General features: G+C 40.4%; 2 protein-coding genes across 2 annotated transcripts in view; one reads left to right on the top strand and one right to left on the bottom strand.

Annotated features, from left to right (window-relative positions):
• The window catches only part of bop1 (BOP1 ribosomal biogenesis factor), a 77483-nt gene that overhangs the window by 24083 nt on the left and 27558 nt on the right, over positions 1–25842 (bottom strand). The window lies entirely within an intron of this gene.
• Positions 18107–25113, top strand: scxa (scleraxis bHLH transcription factor a). The gene is made up of 2 exons (XM_055218975.2): positions 18107–19023; positions 24121–25113. Exons 1-2 carry the CDS (start codon positions 18457–18459, stop codon positions 24157–24159), a joined length of 606 nt encoding a protein of 201 aa, XP_055074950.1. The 5' UTR covers positions 18107–18456; the 3' UTR covers positions 24160–25113.

Below are 25842 nucleotides of genomic sequence, written 5' to 3' on the forward strand. Positions count from 1 at the left end.
GGAGCGGAGTTGCAGAAGCCCCTCCCATGACGCGAATTACCGCATGAATGTCTCTATGACTAGAATTTCACGCGCAAATGAAGCGAGTAAACTCAAATTGTTCAAGCGGCAAACTAGACGCAATAGACGCGAATTTGAAGCCTCAAACGTGGCTGGTGTGAATGCACTATTATAGTTTACCCCAAAATGAAAATTAGCTCAACTTATTCTAGGTGTACCAACATTAAACACAGTCATGAGTTAAATATTATCCTTGCTTTACTTCAGAAGACATTTAATAATCCTATGGATTCATTTTTGACGGATGGATGTGTTTTTAGGAGCTTTAAAAAAATGGGGCACTATCCAATGGCATTATAAAGCTGAAAAGAGCAAATATGAGCAAATTTTCATTGCCTCGTGTAAACAAGAGTGCTACTATTTTTATAATTTGCTTTTATCTTAATCTTGCAAATGAAGTCTTAAATAAAGCATTGAAGTGCAGACTGTGATGAGGTAATGTTTTATGAGGGCTCGCTCGTGAAATGAATTCTTTACAGGACAACATCAAACGCAGAGCAGCTTTGGTTTAGAAATGTGCCCCCTTTGCTTTCACACATTTCACAGGCCGCAGAATGAACACGACCCCCCAGATGTTCATGAGGAGCTCTCGTAAAGAGTCTGAGAAACCCTGGAGAACCATACCCGAAACCTCAGACCTCTCCCGTCTAAAGCATCACATCATGATGTCACACATTTAACCACATTCCTTAGAGAAGACACTTAACATCAAACTGTATATAATACAAACTATTTATTGTCACATACTTAAGCATGCACTTGTCCTTCACAATGATCACGAGAAACATAAGGCTGAGAATTTGTATATTAAACAGTAAAGGAGTTTTTTTCTACCATTGCACGGTATTGCGAAAATATGCAATATGCGATTTTACTGTTGGCTGTTGCGATAACGATATCTCTTGCGATACAACATTTCTTGACAAAAATGCTATTTTATTACCTTTTTATCATTTAAATATGTAATTATCATACTGACATAAACAGGTAATTCGTATTCTTCTGATTTAATTCAGGCTAAAAATCTATTTCAGACGTACCGTTCTTTATAGGCACAAGATCTTTATAGACACGCTGTCATTTTCCACATTCGTCTCTGCTCCAGCCATATTTATTTTCTGCTTTGACCCACTAGGTTCACCTTTGCGTTTGCGGTCTAGCTAATAGTATAACAATATAATGGTGCATTCCCACCAGCCGCAGTAGAGGTGGCAAAAACGCAATATTCGCGCGTAGTTGGACGCTTGAACATTTGAGTTCACTCGCGCGTTCAAGACATTCACGCGGAAATTCGCGTCATGGGAGGGGCTTCTGCGACTCCGCCACCCCGCTTGCTTCATGTAATCACGTCACTACTACAGCAAGGTCCTGAATGGTTAACGCTAGGGATGCACGATATATCGGCCGACATATCGCTATCGGCTGATAACTGGTTATTTTTAATGTTATCGGTTATCGGTCTGATAGCAAAATTAGGCCGATAAATGAAAGCCGATAAATGATGGATTATTTTGGTTTGTTGAACCACTTCACTTGCTCATTGCTGGCCATGTGGAGTTTTGATTGGTGCTTTCTGTGACATAGCACGAAGATGACACGTGTTGCGGGCTTAAGAAGAGTATGCTAGTCTAGCGCAAAGACAAGATGTCTGCGGTCTGGGAGATTTTCATTGTGAAAATATGAATATTTATCGGCCTATAGATATCGGTTATCGCCCCCCAAATATAAAGAATTATCGGTTATCGGTATCGGCCAAAATTTCCATATCGGTGCATCCCTAGTTAACGCGGTGCAGAAATCCGCAGAAGTTCACATTTTTCAATTCACGCGTTGATATTTGGTTAACTCTTTTCTCGACAGCAATTTAAAAAAAGTTGCCAGCCAGCATTTTTTATGAAAAATAAAAATTTCCGGAAAAACCCGTCATTGACAGGTAATCATTTTCTCTTAATTGACCAGATAAATCGTCAATGGCGGGAAAAGAGTTAATTAATATTATCAAATTTTTACTTTTTTTTGAGCGGCTTTTGAATCTGAGCTTCTCATTTATATTCAGATTAAAAGATTTGTAAGATCAATAAAACATTTCATTCAACTATCACAAAATTTCTACAAATGTTTTTGTATATGAGAAGTTTAGCAAATAATTCAAATCTGTCTCTAATTTAAAAGACATGACCTGCCATTGAGAGTTTGTATGACAGTCAGTATGAAGAGACAAAAGCTGCTGGGATCTCCAGCAGTGAATGATTGAACACATCTGATCATAAAAAGGCCGAATCCATCGCGCCGCTCTCTGCTGGATTTTTTGGGATCACAGGCCAAGCCCTTAAAGTTCAGCCGCTGGCCGAGAGCGACGCTGGCTCATCACGATGCGTGATGGCAGTTGTGTGACAGGTCAATCCATCAAAACGGGTCTGAAGTGCTCAAAAACCCCAATAAAAACAAACCAAGAGCTGGATTGCCACTTTCTTCCACTTTTCCTCTGAAATCTGTAATCCGCTCTGCTCGCCCGGAGCGTCGGTCGTGGTGTCAGGGAAGCTGAGGATCGGTGAGGAAAATCCTCTGGTCTGTCTCTCACTGTCAGGAGTACGGCTCATGTTTTCCGACGCCGCTGACCTACACCTCGCAGAACTACTGCGAAATTCCTTGGCTCCAGGTATGTCCTTGGAACTGAGGCATGGAAAGCTGTGGGTTCATCTTTTGTGATGAGGGCAAATCGAAAGATTTATAAAAAATCTCATGTGACAAACAGTAATCAACTATGATGAGTACAAAGAAGGTAACCCGTGTAAAGCCAGAAGGTTGTATGTTTGCTTCGTCTTGAATTTCAAGTAAACCGGAACAGATAAGCCGAGTTGGAATCGAGTCTAAAGTGATGGTATATTTTCCAAAAGCTACAGTAGGTAAACTGAAGACTGTGGGTTTAACATGAGATACTGCATAAATCTGCAGTGGAAAAAACGGAAATGAGGAAATGTTTGTCTCAACTGTGCATCAAAATGAATCAAGACTTTTAATATATAAGCGACAACAGAAGTAACAGCAAAAGAGAAAACAGGAAAAATGGGAAAAATAGAACAAGCAAGACTTGAACTTGTGTCAACTAAACAACCACCACAGCTCAATGTGTCAATGGGTAGGACTGATAGATAACATCAACAGCATTATCAAGACTAGTGTTGGCCGATACGCCCCATTTTGAGATCGTCAGCCTGTGAGAAAGCCTGCTATTGGCAATATGTCTGGCGATCGTCGATACATGATACTATCGTATATCGGCACAACCCTAATCAAGACTAAAGACCTTTATAATAATTGAAAAAGTTTGAGCAATGCTAAGATTTAGTGGTTGGTTGCAATGATGCTGCTATGTTGTAGGGCTGCAAAATGCTGAAAAAAAGCGATGTCATAACTTTGATGTATGATATGAAAAAGCTTCATATGTTTAAAAAATCGAATTAAATTGAAATGTATATATATTTTTATTATATATCCAACACACAAGTTCACATTCTTTATAGAAAAATAAAGCATCAGTCTCTTTGTCTCAAGATTGTTATATGCACATTCGCGATATTTCAATAATTTCGGTATCTTGCAGCCCTTCTATGTTGCTTACTGGTCCAAATTAAGAGGCAAAAATGATTCGAAATCACATACAATAAAAGCAAAATATATATTTTACAACTATCTTCGTACGAATTAACAAATCCCTCAAGGTTTCACAAGGAAAGCCATAAGTAGAGGGATGCGTCTATGTATGTGCGCTCCTCAGCTGCAGTGCAAGCGGCGCAGAAACAGAGAAAAATTAAATAAAAAAGGCGCACAGGTAACAAAAGTTTTGAAAAATGATATACGACCCCGCCAAATACTGGCCAAATTACAGAGATGCCAATTCGCACAGGCCTAATATTATCACAGGACCTCGGTGTTCAGTGAAATATGGTAGGTCATTTGCCAGGGAATTTTTACTTTACAAATTACAAACATGGCCGATTCGCTCGGGATTAAGAACAGGTCACCAGGTAATACTAATCCCATGCAAATAGGGCTTTAGAGGCTGTTTACACCTGGTATTAAGATGCGTTTTGGTCAATCGGATCACAAGTGGATGAGAGAGACACATTCACGTTTACACCTGGTATTTTAATCCGTCTCTTTTGACCGCTTCTGTCCTGATTAGTGAGGGGACGCACTAAGTGTGTTTTGCATGTGAGCTCTTCTTACACACACACACATAAAAACATGTATGATTTGTGTGCATGTATAAACATCTATGCATTATAAAAGAATATGCGTTTTAAATGATGAAATGTTTGATATATTGCAGCTACATTCCCAACAGTACCCCAAAATATCCCTCTGCTCCGTATGACGGGGTATTACATCATGAAGAAAACCAACCATTACTCGCACTCGCAAGAAAAAAATATAGCCACTTTCTTAAATGCTGACAACAACCTGAGGCCGTCTAGACAGGAGGGAAAAGCAGACGGCCTCACGGCTACAAAATCGGCTTTTCAAAAACCCTTTTCAGACGACAGGTCCAAACCACAGACAACAGCCTCCTGACACAAAACAGATATCAATGATCACTTCAGGACACTTTCTGAGAACGCTGTGTCACAGATCTGCACGGATGCCAAAGGTTCTGAGTCAATCCTGCGCTCGGTTCTTACGTTTGAAGTCTAAAGAACAAACTTCGGGGAGAAAAGTCGCATCCTCCCATTGTCAGTAAGGATGATTCAGACGGAGCTCGCGTGTATGAGTCAGGTCGAGCAGTAATCCGTCGTGGCAGAGAAGCACAGAAAAACCACCGCCTGACAAGAGTACTGAATCGATGGCGTTACTGCAGATCCAGCAACTCATTCATTTTTCTTCTCCGCTCTCTTCCAGAACCCCCCCATTATCCCACCAGCGTGCTGTCACATGGGAGCACTGAATGGAAGTTGTTTTTGGAGTGGGAACTGCATGCCTGGAACTGAAGCATTCCCGCACGACTGCCTGACTGAATCCTGGAAGCATGGAGAAAACTCGTATGTGTGTGTGTAAATATATACAGTACCCAGAGTACTGCATCACTAAAAAAGTGTTTTTAAAATCTTTATCAAGTTTTTTATCATCCCCAAATCTTCACAATTGGGTAGTTTGCAGCCTTACTGAAACAAACAGCTAAAGGCAGTCTATGCCAGTTAGCTGGTTTAAGCTGGTCTCCCAGCCTGGTTTTAGGTAGAGTAGCAGGCTGGTTTTAAATGGGGTTTGCCATTTTTTTGCTGGTCAAGCTGGTTTAAGGTTGCCAGGCAGGAAGACCATCTAATGGTGAGTTCACATCAGACACAAATGAAGCATTAAACGCGAGTGATTTACATATAATGGTAACGCAATGATGCGATAGACATCCTGTGGCATTATTTGTGCGAATTAAATGCTTAATTCGCATCTGGTGTGAACGAATGGTTAGAACAGCTGACCCACCGGCTAAGACCAGTGGCCGGTAGCATAAACTAGACTAGTCTTAAAAGTTAGTCATGAATTTTTTTCTTCAAGACTGTTCATAACTGTTTTAAGTATGTTACATAGAAAGGTAGATTGGTCTAATTTAAATCCAAATAATAAGACTGATTAGCCCTAACTAACTGCTAGTTAGTCAGACTCATTCTTAAGATGCAGTCTTAATGTCACTGCAACTGGCCACAGCTGACCCACCGGCCAAGACCGGCCGTCCCCACCGGCCAAGACCGGCCGTCCCCACCGGCCAAGACCGGCCGTCCCCACCGGCCAAGACCGACCGTCCCCACCGGCTAAGACAGCCGAGCCGACCCATATGCTAAGACCAGCCGACCCACCAGCTAAGATCAGCTGACCCACTGGCTAAGACAGATGACCCATATGCTAAGACCAGCCGACCCACCAGCTAAGATCAGCTGACCCAACAAGCTAAGGCCAGCTTGACCAGGCCGGAAGCTTGGCAAGCTTGACTAAGCTGGTTGGCTTGCCTTAGCAGGTTTATGATGGAAGTAGCTGGTCCTCCCAAGCCTGGCAAAGCTGGTCTTCTAGCCTGGTTAACCTGGTCGGTCAACTGGTTTTAGCTGGTGGGTCAGTTGATCTACCAGCCTGACGAGCTAAAAAAAGTGTCCAAAACCCCTCTAAAACTAGCCTGCTACACCACCTAAAACCAACTAACCAGCATAGACCGTTTTTAGCTTTTTTTTACTAGGAAGGTAGGTTTAGCATCTTGATGCTAGCACAATGGATTTAGGTTGTCTTAGTTTTAATAATAATAACAATAATAATAATAATGTTTTATTTATATAGCGCATTTCTGAGGACCCAAGGTCGCTTTTATCTCTCTCTTCATGTAATCAGATCTGACCTGATGATGGTGAGATCAGATCTCAATGTGAGATCATACTGTCTGTCTGTTGTACGACTCCTAGATCAGACAAATCTACAACGATATTTCAGTGACACTTTATTATGAGTTTGTATTTGTTAACTACATTAGCAAGCATGAACTAACAATGAACAATACCATCCGCATCATTTATTCACCTGTTCATGTTCATTCCAGCATAAACTGATTCAACATTAGTTAATGCACAATGCACTAACATGAACAACTGTATTGCCATCAACTAATGTTAACAAAGATGAATAAATCCTGATAAACTACTTTGTTTATTGATTTTTGGTGAAGCATTCAATGCACTCTCAAAGAGAGTTAAAAAAACAAGGTCCTTGGAAAAGGGGGGCAGCGATGTAGACGAGGTCAATGACAAGGTCTGCTTTCAATCACCATGCTATCCACCAAACTGTGCCCAACATCTGTGACTCATCCTCCAGAAACTTTACCTAACTGTTTTCAGACAAGTTTGGTCGGCCAAACGTCTACAGTTGTCACCTATGTTTTAGTCAGACACGTCATATTCATCAGGGTCCGGTCTCGACCCATCTCTGGGTCTTTCCGAGCACCATCAGCATCCTCAAAAGTGGGTTTTGTAATAATGGATAAGCTGCGGTCAGACCGCACGCTGGATGATCTTCTGTAGCACATTTGGCCGCCCGTGAGCAGACAGATCGAGACCAGAGTCCGTCTGGTTTACTTTACAAGACACTCCTTTGTTTTCATGGAACTTATTTACGGATACGCTCGGATCGGCTGGCACCACGAGCGTCTAAATGTGATTTTGACATCCGGAGACGTTTTCAGTGACAGATTCCATTACGGCACAGCGACGACATGGACATGAGCGATACGGTGACGGTCAAGATTTCCCGTGACGGTTTGTCAAAGCAAACAGGCAGAATAAATTAACACTTTAAACACAGATATATTAGATCCAGACTTTGATAATGCTTTAAACAGCTGATGGAGGACTCGAGGGCTGCGGATGTGGCGTATCCACTGTGGAGTTTGTGGTCTCAGTCTCTGTACAAGCAAAGATGATGGTCTATTAGAAAAGTGTGCTTGATACTACAGACATTAATGGAGGTTTTAATCGGCATATTAAATCAGAAATGGCAATAGAGCACATGTTCATCTACACCATAAAACACAGACTAATCTGTCACCTCTCAGATGATGACCCGTGATAGTCAAGGGAGACCTTTTTGACCAATAAAGAGCTGCTTGATTTAAACGTTCAACATAAACGTCATTGACAATCATTTGTCGACTGGCCCATAACTACGGTTGCAAAATTCTGGAAATTTTCAAGGCTGGAAACTTTGGCAATTAATAGGAATATGTGGGAATTAATGGGAAAAAACTGGGAATTAAAAAAAAACTGCTGATTTGCCTATAACAGGGAACGTAAATGTGGTTTAAAAATTTTTTAGTTTCCAATTTTAAATATTTTCAAAATTGCCAGATTAAGTTCCAATTGAAAATTTACGGAAACTTACCGTAAACGTTCCGTCCCTTTGCAACCCTATCCATAACTGAGATAAAAGATATGACAAATCTTACGATAGTGCTGCACAATTAATCGCATCGCAATCGCGATGTCAGCCTGCGCGACCACATGACAGCAAAACGTTGCAACTATATTAAATAAATAAATGTGTGGACTTGTTAACACAAACTTTCTGATAACAGTTTGATGATTTTCCTTGCTGTTTAAAAAAACGAACAAAAAAGGCAGTGCACGTGTGGCATGCACGTGTGTGGTGTGCGTCGTCAATTATACCAGAGCGAAGATGGATGCAGAGGAGGTTGACAGTGATCTTGTATCTAAAAAAAACTCTATGTCTGTTGTATGCCGGTATTTTGGATTTAGGATTACTGACACTGAGCAGTTGCTATATCACGTGGCAATACGAAAACATTTCTAGTTTTACAAATACACATTTTAGCTAAACTGTGTGTGGATTTTCCTTAAAACCCATCAAGTTGACTCATGATACCATTTAGTATAATCGCAATCGCAATATTAGCATCAATAACCGCAATGGGAAAAATTACCCAAATCGTGCAGCCCTATCTTACGAGAAACAAGTTAAAGACAAGGGTAAGAGTGCATCAGAAATGATCTTGCACATCATGTTGGACCCTAAACTTGATATTAGGGGAGGACACAAGTTTGAGATCGGGACGCCAGAGTTCACGAACGAACGAACCAAAGAACGAACGAACATGGGGGATGTGTGATCCGATATGCTTTGAGCTCAAATAGGGATGCATTAAATGTTCCATTAATATTTTTTTTATTTAAGTAGAGATGCACCGATATATCGGCCAATAATCTGCATCGCTCAATAAACACAATTTTTCACACTATCGGACGATACTTCTGTATCTATATCCTAATCCTGTATCTATAAAGACAAGGGTAAAAGTGCTTCAGAAATGATCTTGCACATCATGTTGGACCCTAAACGTGATATTAGGGTAGGACACAAGTTTGAATGGACTGCAACATTTGCAAAATATTCTGTCCATCTTGCTCAGATTCTCATCACCCAATAACTAAAATACACAAAACAATAAAAATCCAATGACCTTTTCCAGTTTCTGTCCGTCAAGGACTAACAAATAAACAGAAACGTGTCAAAAACCACTTTACATCCTTAAAATTTTCGTTTCACAAATCAGTAGGGTCTTGCTGCAGACGTATATATAATGATTTGTCATCAAGACTTGCACATTTATAAAACCAATTAATTATAAAGTTCTCCAGGGGCAATTGTGGAAATCTAGCTGTGGCCTTTTCAAATTCAATCATGTGTTTAGGTGCATTAAGCGATTTGATTTATGAATTCATGTCGGCGCTGAATATTTTCCAGCGGCAGGGCTGATCTGACTGGTTTAACTGGCGTTTAAGATGCGGGAAGGAGAACTGCTTAGGCACGGGATTTATGGAAGCGGTTCGACGGCTTACCCGCTCGGCACGGGCCACCGAACGACAAACCATCTGCAGACGGAGCGGCCCGCGTCTCCTCCCCGCAAACGCAGGTTTGCATTTCGCTCTAATGGGATCATTTATAATCCCAGTATACTGGACCCGCAGTGGAAGGCAGCCACCTCCGCACTTTCCATAAGCTTCATCCAAACAGATTCATGTGTCTGTGAGCGAGCGAGCAAGAGAGCCAAAGAGAGAGAGAGAGACATTAAGAGAAAAGGTAGATAGGGAGGGAGAGAGAGACACATAGAGAGTGAATGTGGGTTATATGAGTGGCAGCTGTACGCGGGCCATTAGAACGCCACTAACATCGACCGCTAACAGCTTGCTGGAAAAATCTAAATTGGAAAATGATTATGGAATAATAATATCCAAACCCAAGCATCCTGCGTAAGGAATATGAGAGGAACCCAACGGGTCGTCCATACATAGCACTTTTCACCTTCACTCTTTCACTTCATTCTGAGGTCTTAAAAAAACAAATAAAGCCACAGACGCATACAATACAGATCTGAATCCTGCGGAGCAAAGTGATGAACTAAATGGAGTGCTTAAAATCATCATAACTGTAGTGAAATCAGTTTAACACAGTGGTTCCCAAACTGGGGTCCGGGCCACCCCTTAGGTTCGGGATCCGATATGCTTGAGCTTAAATAAAGATGCATAAAATGTTCCATTAATAATTTTATTAAAAAAAATATTTGAAGTAGAGATGCACCAATATATAAGCCAGTAATTGGTATCGGTTAATAAAAGCAATTTTTTTTAAACTATCGGCCGATACTTTTATAACAACCGATATGGCCGATATATCCTGTCAATCAAGAGAGTACAAGAAATTTGGTTTTGTGTATAGTAAATGTAAAGAAACATCACTACTTTAACGAATCTTCAGAATTTAGTTAATGCAAGTTAATATAACCATCAAACTATCGGCGGATATCAGTCTGAATAATCGGCGAAAGAAAGAATATCAGTGAAATCAGTTTAACACAGTGGTTGCCTACCTTAGGGGACGTCAGAGTTCACGTAGACAGCACAGGATCTTACATGCTTTGAGCTCAAATAAAGATGCACATAAATGTTTCTATTAATAATTTCATAAAAAATATTTGAAGTAGAGATGCACATATATATAGGCCAGTAATCGGTATGGGTCGATAAAATAAATTTTTAAAACTATCGGCCGATACTTTAATAACAAACGATAGTCATGGCTGTCAATCTATATCCTGTCAATCAAAAGAGAACAATAAAATGCAATGAATTTGATCTCTGTGCATAGTTATTGTAAAGAAACATCACTAGTTTAATGAATCTTCATAATTTAGTTAATGCAAATTAATATAACCACCAAACTATCGGTATCGGCAGATATCAGTCTGAATAATCGGCTATCGGTGGAAAAATAATATCGGTGCATCTCTAATTATTATTTTTTAAATCATATGCTTACAATGCTTTTAAATATTTTCTTGTATAAAATCATTATTCAATGTTGCTCGTTCCATCTCAACATGCCTGTCAGTGTAATGGCAAAATCAAATGGAAAGATAGATGTAGAGGATTGGGGGACTCAGATGGTTGCATTTGTACTTAGGGGAGTCCAAAGGAAAAATGGTTGGAAACCACTGCTGTAACACGTGTCCAAAATCGCCTACTTCCATACTATATACACGAGGCGAAAATTAGTATGCGAGGCGAGCATTGTCCAAAAGTCATAGCATTTGATAAACATATACCTGGATGATCTACCACTTACGGCAAGTGTGCATTTAATGAACTATATTATGCTGTGAGGCCATGCGAGCTGAGGCACCAAATTCCAAAATGTGAATATAATAAAAAAAAATCTATGAACTGGGCGGCTCTTTGTGGGATATAGGTACAAAGAAATGTATTCCTCGTGATTTAATTGTACTTAGTGAACAACGCACATGTAAACCATCAAAGCACATATGAAAACATAAAGGATGCAGTATTGATATGTATTGATGTATTGATACTGCATCCACACATCACATGCTATACAGGGCTCCAGACTGCCACCAAAATTTGAGAGTGTGCCACCAAATTTTATATCCAGTCGCACATGTGCGACCAGTAAATCTGACCTTTTTTTGTGATGTGACACTGAATTTAAAACAGCACATTGTACTTTCTGCATCTATCATCAAAGTATTTATTAGTAATAGAGTGTATTACTTAGTAGAAATTTGAATATTTGGTTAGTATGTTGATTTACGGTATGTGCCCCTAAATTTTCTGGTTGCGCCCCTACATTTTTCAGTTGGGGGCCACTGTGCTCCTAGTGAAAAAAGTTAGTCTGGAGCCCTGCTATATATATAACATATTGTTTTAATGATAAAGCAGTAAATAATTCATTTAATTCATTACATACTGCCACAGTACACAATTTCAGATGCAGTGATGGTCACTTAGTCCAATCAGACTCCATCTAACGCAATAAGAAAAACACGTCAGCCCTATAAAGAGGAGCTTTATTTTACAAAAAAGTGGATCCGTGTGCCTGTGGACGAACTGCTCTGACTATATTACAATGGAAGAGATGAACTGGGAGGCCTCTGCAAAGCCCTTCTGTAGTTTCAGTCTGTTTATACGCTTTAACACTGTAAATGTACCCGAGAGAAAACACATTGTAAAAAAAACAAACGTTTAACGACGGAAAACTCACAACAAGAGCAATTTTGAAATAAGAACAAAGGGCTTACCCAGCCTAATTGCTTACATTTTTTCCTTTGGTATAACCCCTCTTCTCTATTGAATAAATTAACTGAAGTTATTGCTGTCGTGACCTCAGCAGGTTCCCCATGCGTGTGTTTGTGTGTGGAGCGCGCAGATGGTTAGCGTCTGGCTTAAATTAAGCGTCCTGCTGCTCTGAAAGCGATACTGGACTCTTTTCTTGGACGCACAAATGTCCAGACGAATCCGTCGCCCACGGTTCAGCCCACGGGCGTGCGGTCGAGAGCCACAGATCGATGCCCCGACGGCAGATCGTACTACAGCTCACCCTGGGTGCTTAAACAAACAGCGAAAGCTCTGCGGCCTGGGGAGACAAACAGAGCCCAGAATACGGTTTTGTGCGGATAGGGGGTCGGATTAAATGTCGCAAAGCGCCGGTGGGGTCGTGAGAGCTAATGGCAGTCAGATGGAATGCCGACGGGATGCTTTAAGAGGGGCCGGCCCTTATGTGACAGCTAGGTAACGAGTATTGTCATTGGTTACCCCAGAGGTTGAGCTTTATGAGGTAGCGAACATTCCAGCTTGTGCCGTGGTCTCACTCAGCTCTTATGAATGTCGTCATATTGTGACCTGATTCCTGTAATGACTCGTCCCAGGGCCTACAGACTGCCATGGTGAGGTTTCTTTTTAATGACCAGGGGTCAGATCTGAATCTGGAAAGAAATATTGGTGTGTCATTGTGGTTGTAGTTGCAACACTAAATGCCATTAATATTTCATGCAATAACGTCTTTCCCTATTACTATAAAGATCAAAGTGTGGAAAAAAGTCAAATTCCTCTATGCAATCAAAACTGCATATATATCTTAAGTGGATTTTTTTTTTATTTTTTAGCTATAAACCAGATAACAACTACAGCACACCACTTTCTACTTTTACATGAAAAAATTATTGAAACCAGTGTAGTGTCCTCACAAATCTTACAAGAGAGAGAGAAAAAACAAGGCGGGCGTCAAGACTCCGGGCCGACAAGGCGGGCGTCAAGACTCCGGGCCGACAAGGCGGGCGTCAAGACTCCGGGCCGACAAGGCGGGCGTCAAGACTCCGGGCCGACAAGGCGGGCGTCAAGACTCCGGGCCGACAAGGCGGGCGTCAAGACTCCGGGCCGACAAGGCGGGCGTCAAGACTCCGGGCCGACAAGGCGGGCGTCAAGACTCCGGGCCGACAAGGCGGGCGTCAAGACTCCGGGCCGACAAGGCGGGCGTCAAGACTCCGGGCCGACAAGGCGGGCGTCAAGACTCCGGGCCGACAAGGCGGGCGTCAAGACTCCGGGCCGACAAGGCGGGCGTCAAGACTCCGGGCCGACAAGGCGGGCGTCAAGACTCCGGGCCGACAAGGCGGGCGTCAAGACTCCGGGCCGACAAGGCGGGCGTCAAGACTCCGGGCCGACAAGGCGGGCGTCAAGACTCCGGGCCGACAAGGCGGGCGTCAAGACTCCGGGCCGACAAGGCGGGCGTCAAGACTCCGGGCCGACAAGGCGGGCGTCAAGACTCCGGGCCGACAAGGCGGGCGTCAAGACTCCGGGCCGACAAGGCGGGCGTCAAGACTCCGGGCCGACAAGGCGGGCGTCAAGACTCCGGGCCGACAAGGCGGGCGTCAAGACTCCGGGCCGACAAGGCGGGTGTCAAGACTCCGGGCCGACAAGGCGGGCGTCAAGACTCCGGGCCGACATGAATTCCATTTTTATCGAGCTGAATGAATTCCAAAACGGTAAAAATCAAATGTTTAACTCTAGGGGAGCTGGAAAATGAGCATATTTTCAAAAAAGTGGAGTGTCCCTTTAAATCAAATCATTTAATTTATTGATGTACTGTCATAGGCATATGACACGAACACCTCGAGTGATTAACAAACCCTCTGAGAATGAGGTCAAACCATTTTCTAACTTACACTTATCAATAGTTTCATGCAGCAATGCATTTATAGACGGCTGTTTACCTCTTCTTGAGGACACAGGCGTGAAACTGATACGCTTCAGTGTGCGGACAGAAAACGTCTTACTAGCGACTGCTAAAGCAATTCTACTGGAAAATTGTTTTTTAAGAGGGAAAAAGACATCTTTTGGATTTTATTCCATGTGCCCTGAAAAGAGGAACACTTTATTCGGAACAGGACAGTCGTACACGTTTCGACATGCGGAAAACATTATTTCAATACAACTGTGTTAGAAAGTCAACTAATGATTTACTGTCGCTAGTTAAACCAGGTCAAAATTCCCTTTTACAAGAATTAAATTAAAGCGTTCTCTCCCACTCAGAGGAATATAAATCTCTTCACTCGCAGCAGCCATTACCAAACACTTTTCATTAAAAAACACATGAAACGCTTCTCAAGCTCTCCACGGACCCGCAACGTTTCAGGTCCGTTACGAGTTACAGTCCATTCTTCACAATTAAGGTTTGGGGGCTATGAAAGGCAAAGAATCGACAAAAAGACAGTCTCAATCCTACTAGTGTTAATCAAACTAAACAATAAAATAAAGACAAAACTGTACAAGTGAGTCTCACAGGTTCTCCTGCGGTGATGGAGAGCTCGAGTCGGAAATCAGACATCCTGTCTGGCCGACCCGTTCGCCTTTAACTCGCTTCACTCATTAATGAGGTCGCGGTTCAGAGACTAAACGCGAGACGACATTAATATGGATTTACCGCATGCTCAGAACGTCTTATTTTATCATGTCAGGCCCTCTGAAGCCTGCATTTGCAAGCAACCACATCATTACACCACACCAATGTTGAGCTTCTGTCAAAAATCTAGACAGCACGAGGAGGAAATGGCAAGCCACCATTCAAATCTTCATATTTTCCAAATGGGTAAATAGGAATTAAAATAAGTACATCAAGGATTGACCTTTCCATTCATCCAAATAATCATTCTTAAAATATCGTTTTATTTTTCTGACACCAGGAAAAAAGATGAAGACACTAGGTTAGATTCAAACCCGTGACTCATCACAGCTCAATGTGGATTGAGCCCATATTCAAGTAAATGTAAAGTCAGACTGTAAAGTCAGACCCCAAAAAGCACACAGCTGAATAAACTGATTGTTTGTAATGATAAAGTGAAGAACAGGTGCTGGGCTGTGAGTTATGGTCCCAGTGGATGTTGTTATGTTGCCATTTCCCATTCCGTGACTAAACAGGTCCAGCCAGTTTAACGACAGTGTGATAAAGTGTGAGACAAGCCACTCATCTTCATAGACAAACGCTCTTTTATCAAAGCTATCGGACCGCTGAGCGGAAGGTAAAAAATAATCACGGGTCCTCAGATGGCTTAGCTCCATGGGTAAGCTGAAGGTTACGGGGCTCAAGGGGAGGACAGCAGAACGGCCCCACTTTCAACGCCTGCTATCTAATTCTTCACAAGCTCGGGTGGACTTTTATAAACCTCCAGTGAGAAGCTCTGGAGTGCGAGCACCGTATTACTGTAAATGAAGGGTGGAGGAAGAAAGAAATAAGAGTTGGAGGAGTATGAGGTGTTAGAGGAGAGATTAAACCAGATGAAGATGGATGAGAAGACGGATGAGAAGCAGTCCAAAAGTAAAACAAAAATGAATGCAATAAAGCAAGCAAAGCAAGGACAAAATTGTATTCCTTAACTGGCGGGACACCTGAGTTTTCTTCAATATTTTGCATGTAAATTTTAACTATATGGGTGATTCTCACGAAACCATTGAAACACCACGGCACTAATGATTTTAGCTTTAAAATGTGTAATATAGTAACATTAAACAGCATCAGAATTAGCACAATGTGTGATTTCAACATTAATTGTAAATTTTATCTCATTTTCTGCTGAAATTCTCATTACCGCAATGTGTCCGGCTGTGTTTGAACATGCGTTATGTTGTAATTTAATCAAATGAACACAAAAATATTAAGAAAAAAATATGTGTTTTGCTAGACTACTTTAGATGACAGAAAAAATATTTACTGAATATTCATGTATAATAATAATGAAGAAAAATTAGGAAAATGATGTGTCCATGCCTGATGTTCTCATCCTCCGCAACACTTTTTGAGAACAGTTTAAGCACACATACAGAATTTTAATAAAGTTTGATTTTGAGTAACCAAGCACATTGACCAGTTACTTCAAGATGGCTACCAGGTAAGATCATTTTTTTACAGTTAATTTGAAATATTGTCTTGTCAGAATGCTTACACGACATTTTGATTATCATTACCGCAACAGATGCTTATTAAATGTTAATTTAATTAATAGAAGCATAATACTTTGATTTTAAATGCATGTGCAGAATCTCCAAATTATGTTCTTTCAGGTTTGTCATGTCATTTTTAAAATATGTCAGTGTTGATGTTTTCTGACTGTTGCGGTAATGAGATTTTTTAGGACTAATTTTTTAAATTATGTTACAAAAAGTGTTAAATGATAAGTAAACGTTTTTAAATTAATGTTCCCATTTACTCCAGACTTTGTTTTTCAATGTCTGGTGGGAAAAAAAGTAAATTTAAGCAATTTTTACATTTTCATGCTTTGACATTTTTAAAACCAAGTTTTCGTGAGAATCACCCATATATCATTGGCAAGATTTTATATTTCAATACTTTTGTAGTTATAATAATAATAATGCAGAGACAGTAATTTATTAATTTGTGACAAGAGTATGCAACAAACCCGTTGACACCTAGTGGCCATTGTTGGTAAAACCACTAAAAGTGTAACACAATTTTTTTGTGATAATTGTATGTGGGTGGGCAAAATGGGAAAATATCATATCACGGTTGTTTTAGAAAACATCACGATTTCACTATATTTGTTTGATGTTTGTTCTAAACTTTGTTTGCAATGGTGGATCGTCTAATTTTCTTCACTTATCCAAACTTTTTTAATGAACTGCAAATTAGTGCTGCCCTGACGGCCAGATTGATTCTATTTCGATTCACAAGTTAAAAAATCGATTCTATTTCGATTCCGATTCTCGACTCGATTTTTATACTCAATTCTCGATTCAACTCAATGAATATAGATTATATAGAAGAATATAATTATATTAGAATATAGACTGAATGAATGAATGAGAGGCTCGCCTCTCCTTGATAACATCGCGCAAGGCAAAAAAAAAGGTGACAGTAATTAAATTAACGTTAATCTTACGTTCAATGTTTGCGGAAATTAATAAAAAAAAAAAACAAATTCGTGGCCCGTGAGAATCGATTTTGAATCAACCACGGAAAAAAAATTATTAATCGAAAAATCGAATTGTAATAATTTGAATAAGAAATTATTTGTACTGCGTATGTGTTTAACACAGCCATCTGCGCGTGCCCCGTTAGTATACTTTGAAAGCTTTGGACGCGGAAAAAAAAGCCATACCCGGACCTTAAATAACTTGCACGAATCAGTTTGTAGCGTACTTGATGTAGGCACAATACAACAATATTTCCGAAAGAGTGGATAACGCAGACATTTTAATCGTTCACAATTAAATATAGTCATATCGCAGACCCCTAATTGTATGTATAAAATATATATTTATTGCATTATTTTTATTTACTACAATAATGTAAACTGCTATAACAATTTTTCTATGTAATAATTTCACCTCCAGACACTTTCGTGAAACACTTTGAAGTGTCTTCTTTAAAACAAGAGCAAGATTAGGCTTCTAGACAAAAAAGTTATATTCATTTGTAGGTGTACATATCACATTTTCACCCCCCCCCCCCCCCATTCAAAAAAGGGCAAATTACAATGAATTAAATAAAGGAAGCTGATAGTCAGAGCCACTGAGAGGCCAGCTGGACAATTTGCATAAGCAGTAAAATAGAGGGATGAAGAAAAAGAGAGAGAGAGGGAGAGAGCGAGGGAGGATTCATAGCAGACACTCCCACACCCTATAAAGCTCAACCACAGTGAAAGAGTCGGAGTAAAAGCACACGTGGGTTTCTGATCAGAGAGAGAGAGAGTCAGCGCTGAAGACAGACGGACAGAAGCAGTGTGTGTGTGTGTGTGTTTATGTAGAAGACAGATGTGGACTTCAGGAGCACCGATGGGATGTGAGTGAAGATCAAACAAGTTCAAGAGGAAAACCACCACTTTAAATCTGCTCTGACGGCGAACAACTAAATACAGAGATACTTGAGGCGATGTAATACAAGAGTGCAACTCTACTAAAGGACTATTGAGGGTAAACAAGTGCATGCTTGCACTTAAAAAAACACAACAATTTTAGGCTTGAAACACTTGGAGACGTTTGGAAGTTGACTATGTCTTTTGCGATGGTGCGACCGGCTCCTAGCCGTTACCTGTACTCTGAGATCTCCATGATGTCCGAGGACGATGAAAACGGCAGCGAGAGTTCAGGCTCCGACGACCGCTCGTTTCGCTTAGACGGCTCGGGGTACGATTTGAAAGTTGGAGGGAAAAAGAGGAAACCCAGCGCTGGGCGACTAGTAGAACTGCCACCCATTTCCATCGCCACCACAGGTTTGATGATACCCGAGGGCCGGCAACGCAACGCGGCCAACGCGCGGGAGCGAGACCGTACCAACAGCGTCAACACCGCCTTTACGGCATTGAGGACTCTTATACCCACAGAACCCGCCGACCGGAAACTCTCCAAGATCGAGACCCTGAGATTGGCGTCCAGTTACATCTCTCACCTGGGAAACGTGCTGCTGGTCGGGGAAGCCTGCGGGGACGGCCAACCGTGCCACAGCGGAGGACCTTCCACTTCAAACTACTACCATCATCACAGTTCTCCCAGCCGGGACTCGGAGAACGCACAGCCCAAACAGATCTGCACGTTCTGCCTCAGCAATCAGAGGAAACTGGTGAGTAAGACGCAAGCAGATGTTGTCCATTAAAGCCGTGCAATGATCTGGACACGTCCAGGTCCAAATACAAGCTGAAAGAGGTGCGAAATATGGCCGAACCCTTAGGGAGGGGATAAGTGCATGTGATTTATTCGGTGTTAGCAAAGGTCATTGAGGAGAAACAAATTGAGGCAAAAAGGTGGCCGCTGTTTTGGGGGTTTGCAAAATATGTCAATAAACTTCATTTAAAACTATTTTCTTTCAAACCATGTGTAACAAAAGCCCAATTTTTAAACTGGCTTTCGTTAAATGGTAATGAGAAGCATATAATTATAATAAGTCAGACTCTGCTATAATTTGGTATCTGTAGCACAAATAGCCGGCGGTTTGAGACAGCCTGTCATAAAATGTCCTACACAGGCCAACTCGTCTTTTAGTTCGAGCCTACGTTGTAATTTCAGCCTTCCCAAGATAACGTTTGACATTGAAAACCATTACGTGCTATCTGAAGCTGAATTATGATTTCATCCTTGTCCTTTCCCTTCATGGCCGATATCTCAGTTACACTGAGTGCTGCTACTATGACCTCATAGACAGATACGACGAAAGATTGGATTAAATATAAACCCAGCGGAAAATATCCAATCAACAAAGAGACTGTCAGGTAACATACAAACACATCATCCATCGTCCCTCGGAGAGCCCGGCCGGGGCTGACCTTAGCCAACAACACAGCACATTAAAAATAAAACCGTAAATCACACCACGGCCGTGAGGAACACAACGACACCGAACCCAAAACAGGGGAAAACTGTAATTTAAGCTGTCAAAAGTTGAAATATAACATGCACTCAAAAAAAAAAAAAACACACACACAATTACACGCTGCCATCACACAAGAGCATTTTTAGTCGGGTATATCATCACAATGTGCCTTTACTCCACAACCAACCTGAAGTGCTTCCAGAAGCCATTTGACTAAAAAGAAAGTGGAAAAGAAAACAGGAGAGAAAATTTAAAGCACGTAAAATCTGTAAAGTATGCAGTAAAAGAAATAAACTACAGAAGAACGGTAAGGGCAGCGGATACCGCGCACTGTACGGGTGAACAACAACAAACCTGGTTCGGACCATTTATGACAAATGAGCAAATGGGAGGCATAAATATGCAAATGTAAATGGTCCGTGATCTATATATCAGGCAGGTGAACATCTGCTGCAGGGTTTTTTTACTAAGCAGCCGTGCACCTTTCTCAACGTTTCGCTCTGGCATCCTGTGTTGCTCTTCCCATCTGCCATCTCGGCCAATTAATATTCCTGTCGAGCGTGACACGCAACCTGCGAGAGCTTAAGTCGAATGTAAAATCATTTAGAGAAGGTTTGAAAAGCTGAAAGCGTCAGGGACATTCAGTGACTTTTGAAAGTATAATGTTTATTTACTTTATAAGTATCTCTGCTCTGTTGAACACAAAGGAAGATATTAGTAATCAAGAAAACAGAAGCACCATTGACTTATATAGTTGAAAAAATACTACTTTGGAAGTCAATGGTGCTTCGGTTTCCTTGTTTACTTTACAAACATACAAAGATCATAATTTACTCACCCTCAGGTTGTTACAAGCCTCTATAAATTTCTTATGAACACAAATTAAGGAAAGAGAAGCACCATTGACTTCCATAGTTGGAAAAATACTACTATGGAAGTCAATGGTGCTTCGGTTTCTGTGTTTACTTATATCTTCATTTGTATTCAGCAGAACAATGTTTGTAACCAAACCGTTTTGAGCACCATTGACTTCCATAGTAGGACAAATACTACTGTGAAAGTCAATGATGCTTGGGAATGGTTTGGTTACAAACACTGCTTACAATATTTTCATTTGTGTTCAGCAAAACAACGTTTGTATCCAAACTGTTTTTAGCACCATTGACTTCCATAGTTGGACAAACACTACTGTGGAAGTCAACGGTGCTTTTGTTTCCTTGTATCTTCCTTTGTGTTCAGCAGAACAATGTTTGTAACCAACCTATTTATAAGCACCATTGACTTACATAGTTGAAAAAAATACAACAATGGAAGTCAATGGTGCTCAAAAATGGTTTGGTTACAAACATTGCTCAAAATATTTTCATATGTGTTCAGCAGAACAACGTTTGTATCCAAACCGTTTTTAAGCACCATTGACTTCCATAGTTGAATAAATAATACAATGGAAGTGAATGGTGCTTGAAAATGGTTTGGTTACAAACATTGCTTAAAATATTTTCCTTGGTGTTCAGCAGAATAATTTTTGTATCCAAACTGGTTTTGAGCACCATTGACTTCCATAGTAGGACAAATACTACTATAAAAGTCAATGGTGCTTCTGTTTCCTTCATTGTGTTTAGCAGAACAAAGAAATTTATTCAGGTTTGTAACAACCTGACCGTAAGTAAATGATGATTTTTGGGTGAACTGTCCCTTTAACTTCTTTAAAACTTAATTTAATCCAAACGTAACATTAATGGTGAATTGATATTTGTTCATTATGAGATTATGAGCATCATCTGTATCAGATGCACAGCTACAAACAGTTCTGTCAAATAATGTCATGTTTGGGCCTTTTAGTATTTTAAATGAAGCGAAATAAAATTTTATTGTTACTGTCTTTATTTAATTCTTTAATAAAAGGTTCAATATTGCACAGTAGTAAACTAGTACTGGTATATAGATCAAATCATTGAATGATACAAACAAACTTCACAAAGATACCCTTTAAACAACCCTCCTGTCAACTTACCATTCAAAAGGTTTTATTTGTTAAACTGTTTGTGGTTAAACCTCTGTTTTAAATCACCCCAAAACCACATAGCTGGAACAACAACAGGCCAGAAAGGCCAACACTCCCATTTCAGTACCCTTAATCTGTACAAACTAAATGATAGATCTTTATAAGTCCGATCGAGAATGACGCCCATGTCCTCGGGATTCCAGTGGCAAGCAGATATTTGAAACAGACTTTGTAGCGAGGCTTCAGAAGTTTCCCTATGCACTCCAAAACCACACTCCTTTCTTTTACCCCTACTTAGGGCTCATTACGCCATGAAAATATCGCTCGGCCAAAAAGACGCACGACTTTATTGTTTCTAAAGAAAGAGGAAGACGAAAAAGCACACGCACTCCCGAGCCAAGACGCGGAGGTATAACTAAACTCAAATGTTCGGTTTTCACCAAAGTTAAAAGTCTGTAGGCTGACACAGAACAGACAGCTGCGTCGAAGATCTCACGTTTAAATCAAACGCAGGCACAAAACTGCTACTTTTGCCTGCGAACGTTTAAGAATAAAGCAGATTTGTGTGCCTATATAAAAATGATAGATATTATCCAAACTGATTTTTTGACTTACGATTGAACTTTCCATACAGGCAGAATTTGTACAGTTCAATGGCTTACTAACTCAACACAGTGAATATTTTTTACACGTCACCATCCTTACAATTTTTAGCACAAACACCTCATCTGTCAGTCGGCTTTTGTGTTTTAACACCCATTTTACTTTGCTTATTCGGCTAAACCGCACTAACCATCAGCAGCGGGCGTTATACAATATTAGATTTCTCGCAGGTAAGAACGTGGGTTTGCGTAAGCACACAAGCTTTGTAAAGTATTTCAACCACCGCAGTTATTTTCTTTCTGAACGTCTGGGACAGTTTGGTGCATTTTCCACACGGTTACGCCGTCTGCTTACTGCGGGTAAGAGATTGTGCGGGTCATATTTTCTGCACAATTATCGAAACGTCTCTCATTACGAGCATATGGAAATGTTTAAGAGTTTTTGCTCTAACAGGAGCCCAAACATTTGACACAATATGAAATTATTTCAAGTGTTAGCACCGCACGCTAAAGAGCCAGAACTTTTCCTCTTCCTTCATTCAAACCAATCTTGAAAGATTTGGCCAAAAGCGAGATCTTATAAAACTGCCAAGTGTGAATACTTCAATGTGTTCTGAAAAGGCACACGAAACCGCCTTTTACCACAGGTGCGGCCGTACGCTACGTAATCATAAACGTAAGGCAACGTTTGATCGTGTAAATATTACCAAACACTATGAAAACAATCAGGATAATCTAAACAGCGCATTCAAAGGCAGTGAAACCGATATATAGGGATTAACTGAAGCAGAAGACTGTTTTTAATAATCCACTCGCCCTGTCATCGCCCGAGCTAAAGTTACACGTCCAAACACGAGCGTACACATGCGAACGCAAGCGCGACGTGATCTTCGGCGAGCTGTCAACCTGACGTGAAGCCAAATATTTGTGTTAACAGGATCATTGACGTAAAAGGCTTAAAAGAAAGTGGGAAAGATTAAGTGAGCGGCAATTCATTGATTTATATATTTAAGGATTTTTACCGACTTGTTTCCTGACTTAAAGTACCTGGAAATAATGTGTTTATAAAGGACTTCAGAGCAGGGGAGCGTACGATCAATCTGGCCATTTGGACCAAAGCTCCAGCAATAATAATTTCTTTACGGTGTGTCAGACAGGATATGAAAAGCAAATGTAGGCAAAATCCTATTAGTTTGCCGTAAGTGATCCCTGGAGTCGGAACGCTGGTGACTTTAAAGTGGCACTGAGGAGGGGCTGGAAAAAAGGAAGAAAGCGAAAGAGAGAGAAAATGAGAGAGTCAACTTTTTATATTTATATATTTTATTATTTTTGCTCTATTTTATTTCTCAATTTTATTAGAGAGAAAGCAAGCAAGGAAGAAAGAGATTCTGTCTGACTTCATGAGTTAAGGTCGAGTGTTTTGACTGAGAGCTCCGCCCCCTTCCATATGCTCCTGTTATAAGCAAAGCAAACTGGGAAATGTGAGCCGTGTGTGTGTGTGTGTGTGTGTGTGTGTGTATAAAGGTGAGAGGAGAGAAACAGCAGGAGTGTTAATGCATCAACCTTCAAACTCCTCAAATCAATCATTTCATAAGTCGCTGTGTTTTTAAATTAAACACATCTTGTAAGGCATTAAAAACATATAAGTATCTCTTTAAAGAAATGTACATGGATTATGAAAATGTTTAATGGCTGAGAATGATGTATATTTCATAACTAATCTACTATTTCCTTTCATTGCAGGGCAAAGACAGAGAGAGAAAATCGGCCCTGAGGAGTTAAAGCACGACGCAAACGGATTTACCAAACATCAACACCAAGCATTTACAAAAACTGTGTGTGTGTATATATGCAAATATCAATACATATTTAATTATTTGTATGTCGCCTTTGGACTGGACCGAACGTTTTATTGGTGGAAAAAACTACAACTGGAAAAAGCGAAAGCTTGACTTACAAGAGCTGAACGTTTTGCCACAAACCTCCAGCTCTTCTGCACAACAGCTCAGTAAAGACACAGCAAACGCTTCTGTTCGACTACAGGAAGCTATTCGCCAAAGACTATCCAAAGAAACATCTACAAATGATCATGGTGATACGGACACAAATTTTGCAAAGCAAAGCGTGGAATTTGTGGTGGAGCATGCGGGCATTTTTTAGAATCAGAGGGACATCGAAGGCACAAGTGGACGCAATTTGACACAATCACATTATTTCCTACGAATTTGCTTAAATCAAAAACAAGACACTTAGCCTGACTATGAAATGACAATATGTTTAATAAATGTTGTATATTGTATGTCTAATATGGCAAATTACATATATTCATTGTTGGTTAAATTAAAAAACGAAATAAAAAACTAAATACCGAACAAATGGAAAGAATTAATTTTAATCTCAATTTCTTTCTTTGGCTGACTCGCATCATCTCTCACGAAGACTTTTAAAGTTTGGACATGTCTGCATGCATCTGGCTGGCCTGTAATTTAGGCCAACACCTCATTACAGCTACGAAAACACAAGTCGGCCAAATAAAGATCAAAATATCTCTGTATAACATCTTACATTGGGGGTCCACTAACCAGAATCATTTCATTTCACATTCCCCTGATTAGAATCTAGACACAACCTCACCCTTCTTAAAGTTCAGGAAAATAAAAATCTCTACATACACTGCTGATATTATCTCACCTTCAGAAAGCAGAACAGACATCTGACACATTTACTCTTACAATAACTAATATATAGACAGTATGAAAACCCTCCAAGCGAGTCTGACATGTTTTCTTGTAAATGAGGTTCTTATGTTGAGGTTCAGTACCTTTAATGCCAATGAAAAGGTTATTAGTCAGTCATTAAACTGCCCTATTCTCAGATATCATTGGTATTAAACAAATCTTTACTGTGATTTGCGAATGAATTGCAATTTTTCTGCAGGAATTGTGGTTGCAATTTGATTTGCAATAAAAAATGTGCATCTGCCTTTTTTAGATGGTCTTTCACTGCAAAACCCTCTAAGTGCACGCACAAATCTTCACTACTAAAAAAACTCCCATCTCTTCACTGTATATTTTGGGGAAAAAAAGGCTCAAAAATATGTTCAATATCCTAATATATTCTGTAAACCTCCTTTAACCGGGTAAACAAGCTCTTGCACTTCAATATGCGAGCGCCGTTGTTCACCCAAACCCTCTTCTGTGCACTTTGCTACTAAATCATCGTGGAATTTAAAGCAAAACCATTTAATGATTGTATAATACGTGGCAAAATAATTCGGGTAATATCATTATCTCACTCTCCCTTTAAATAGTAAACCTGATCTTATACTGATCTCGATTACAATGACATTGTCTTTATCGGTATTAAACTTCTGTTCTGTAAATAAAAAGTTTCAAAAACTTTTTAATGCTATAAATGTTCACTATTGGCCAGGCCGAGCAGCGTTTATCTACCTCATGTGTGACG

The sequence above is a fragment of the Misgurnus anguillicaudatus genome, chromosome 20, assembly GCF_027580225.2.
Source record: "Misgurnus anguillicaudatus chromosome 20, ASM2758022v2, whole genome shotgun sequence".
Classification (NCBI taxonomy): Eukaryota; Metazoa; Chordata; class Actinopteri; order Cypriniformes; family Cobitidae; genus Misgurnus; species Misgurnus anguillicaudatus.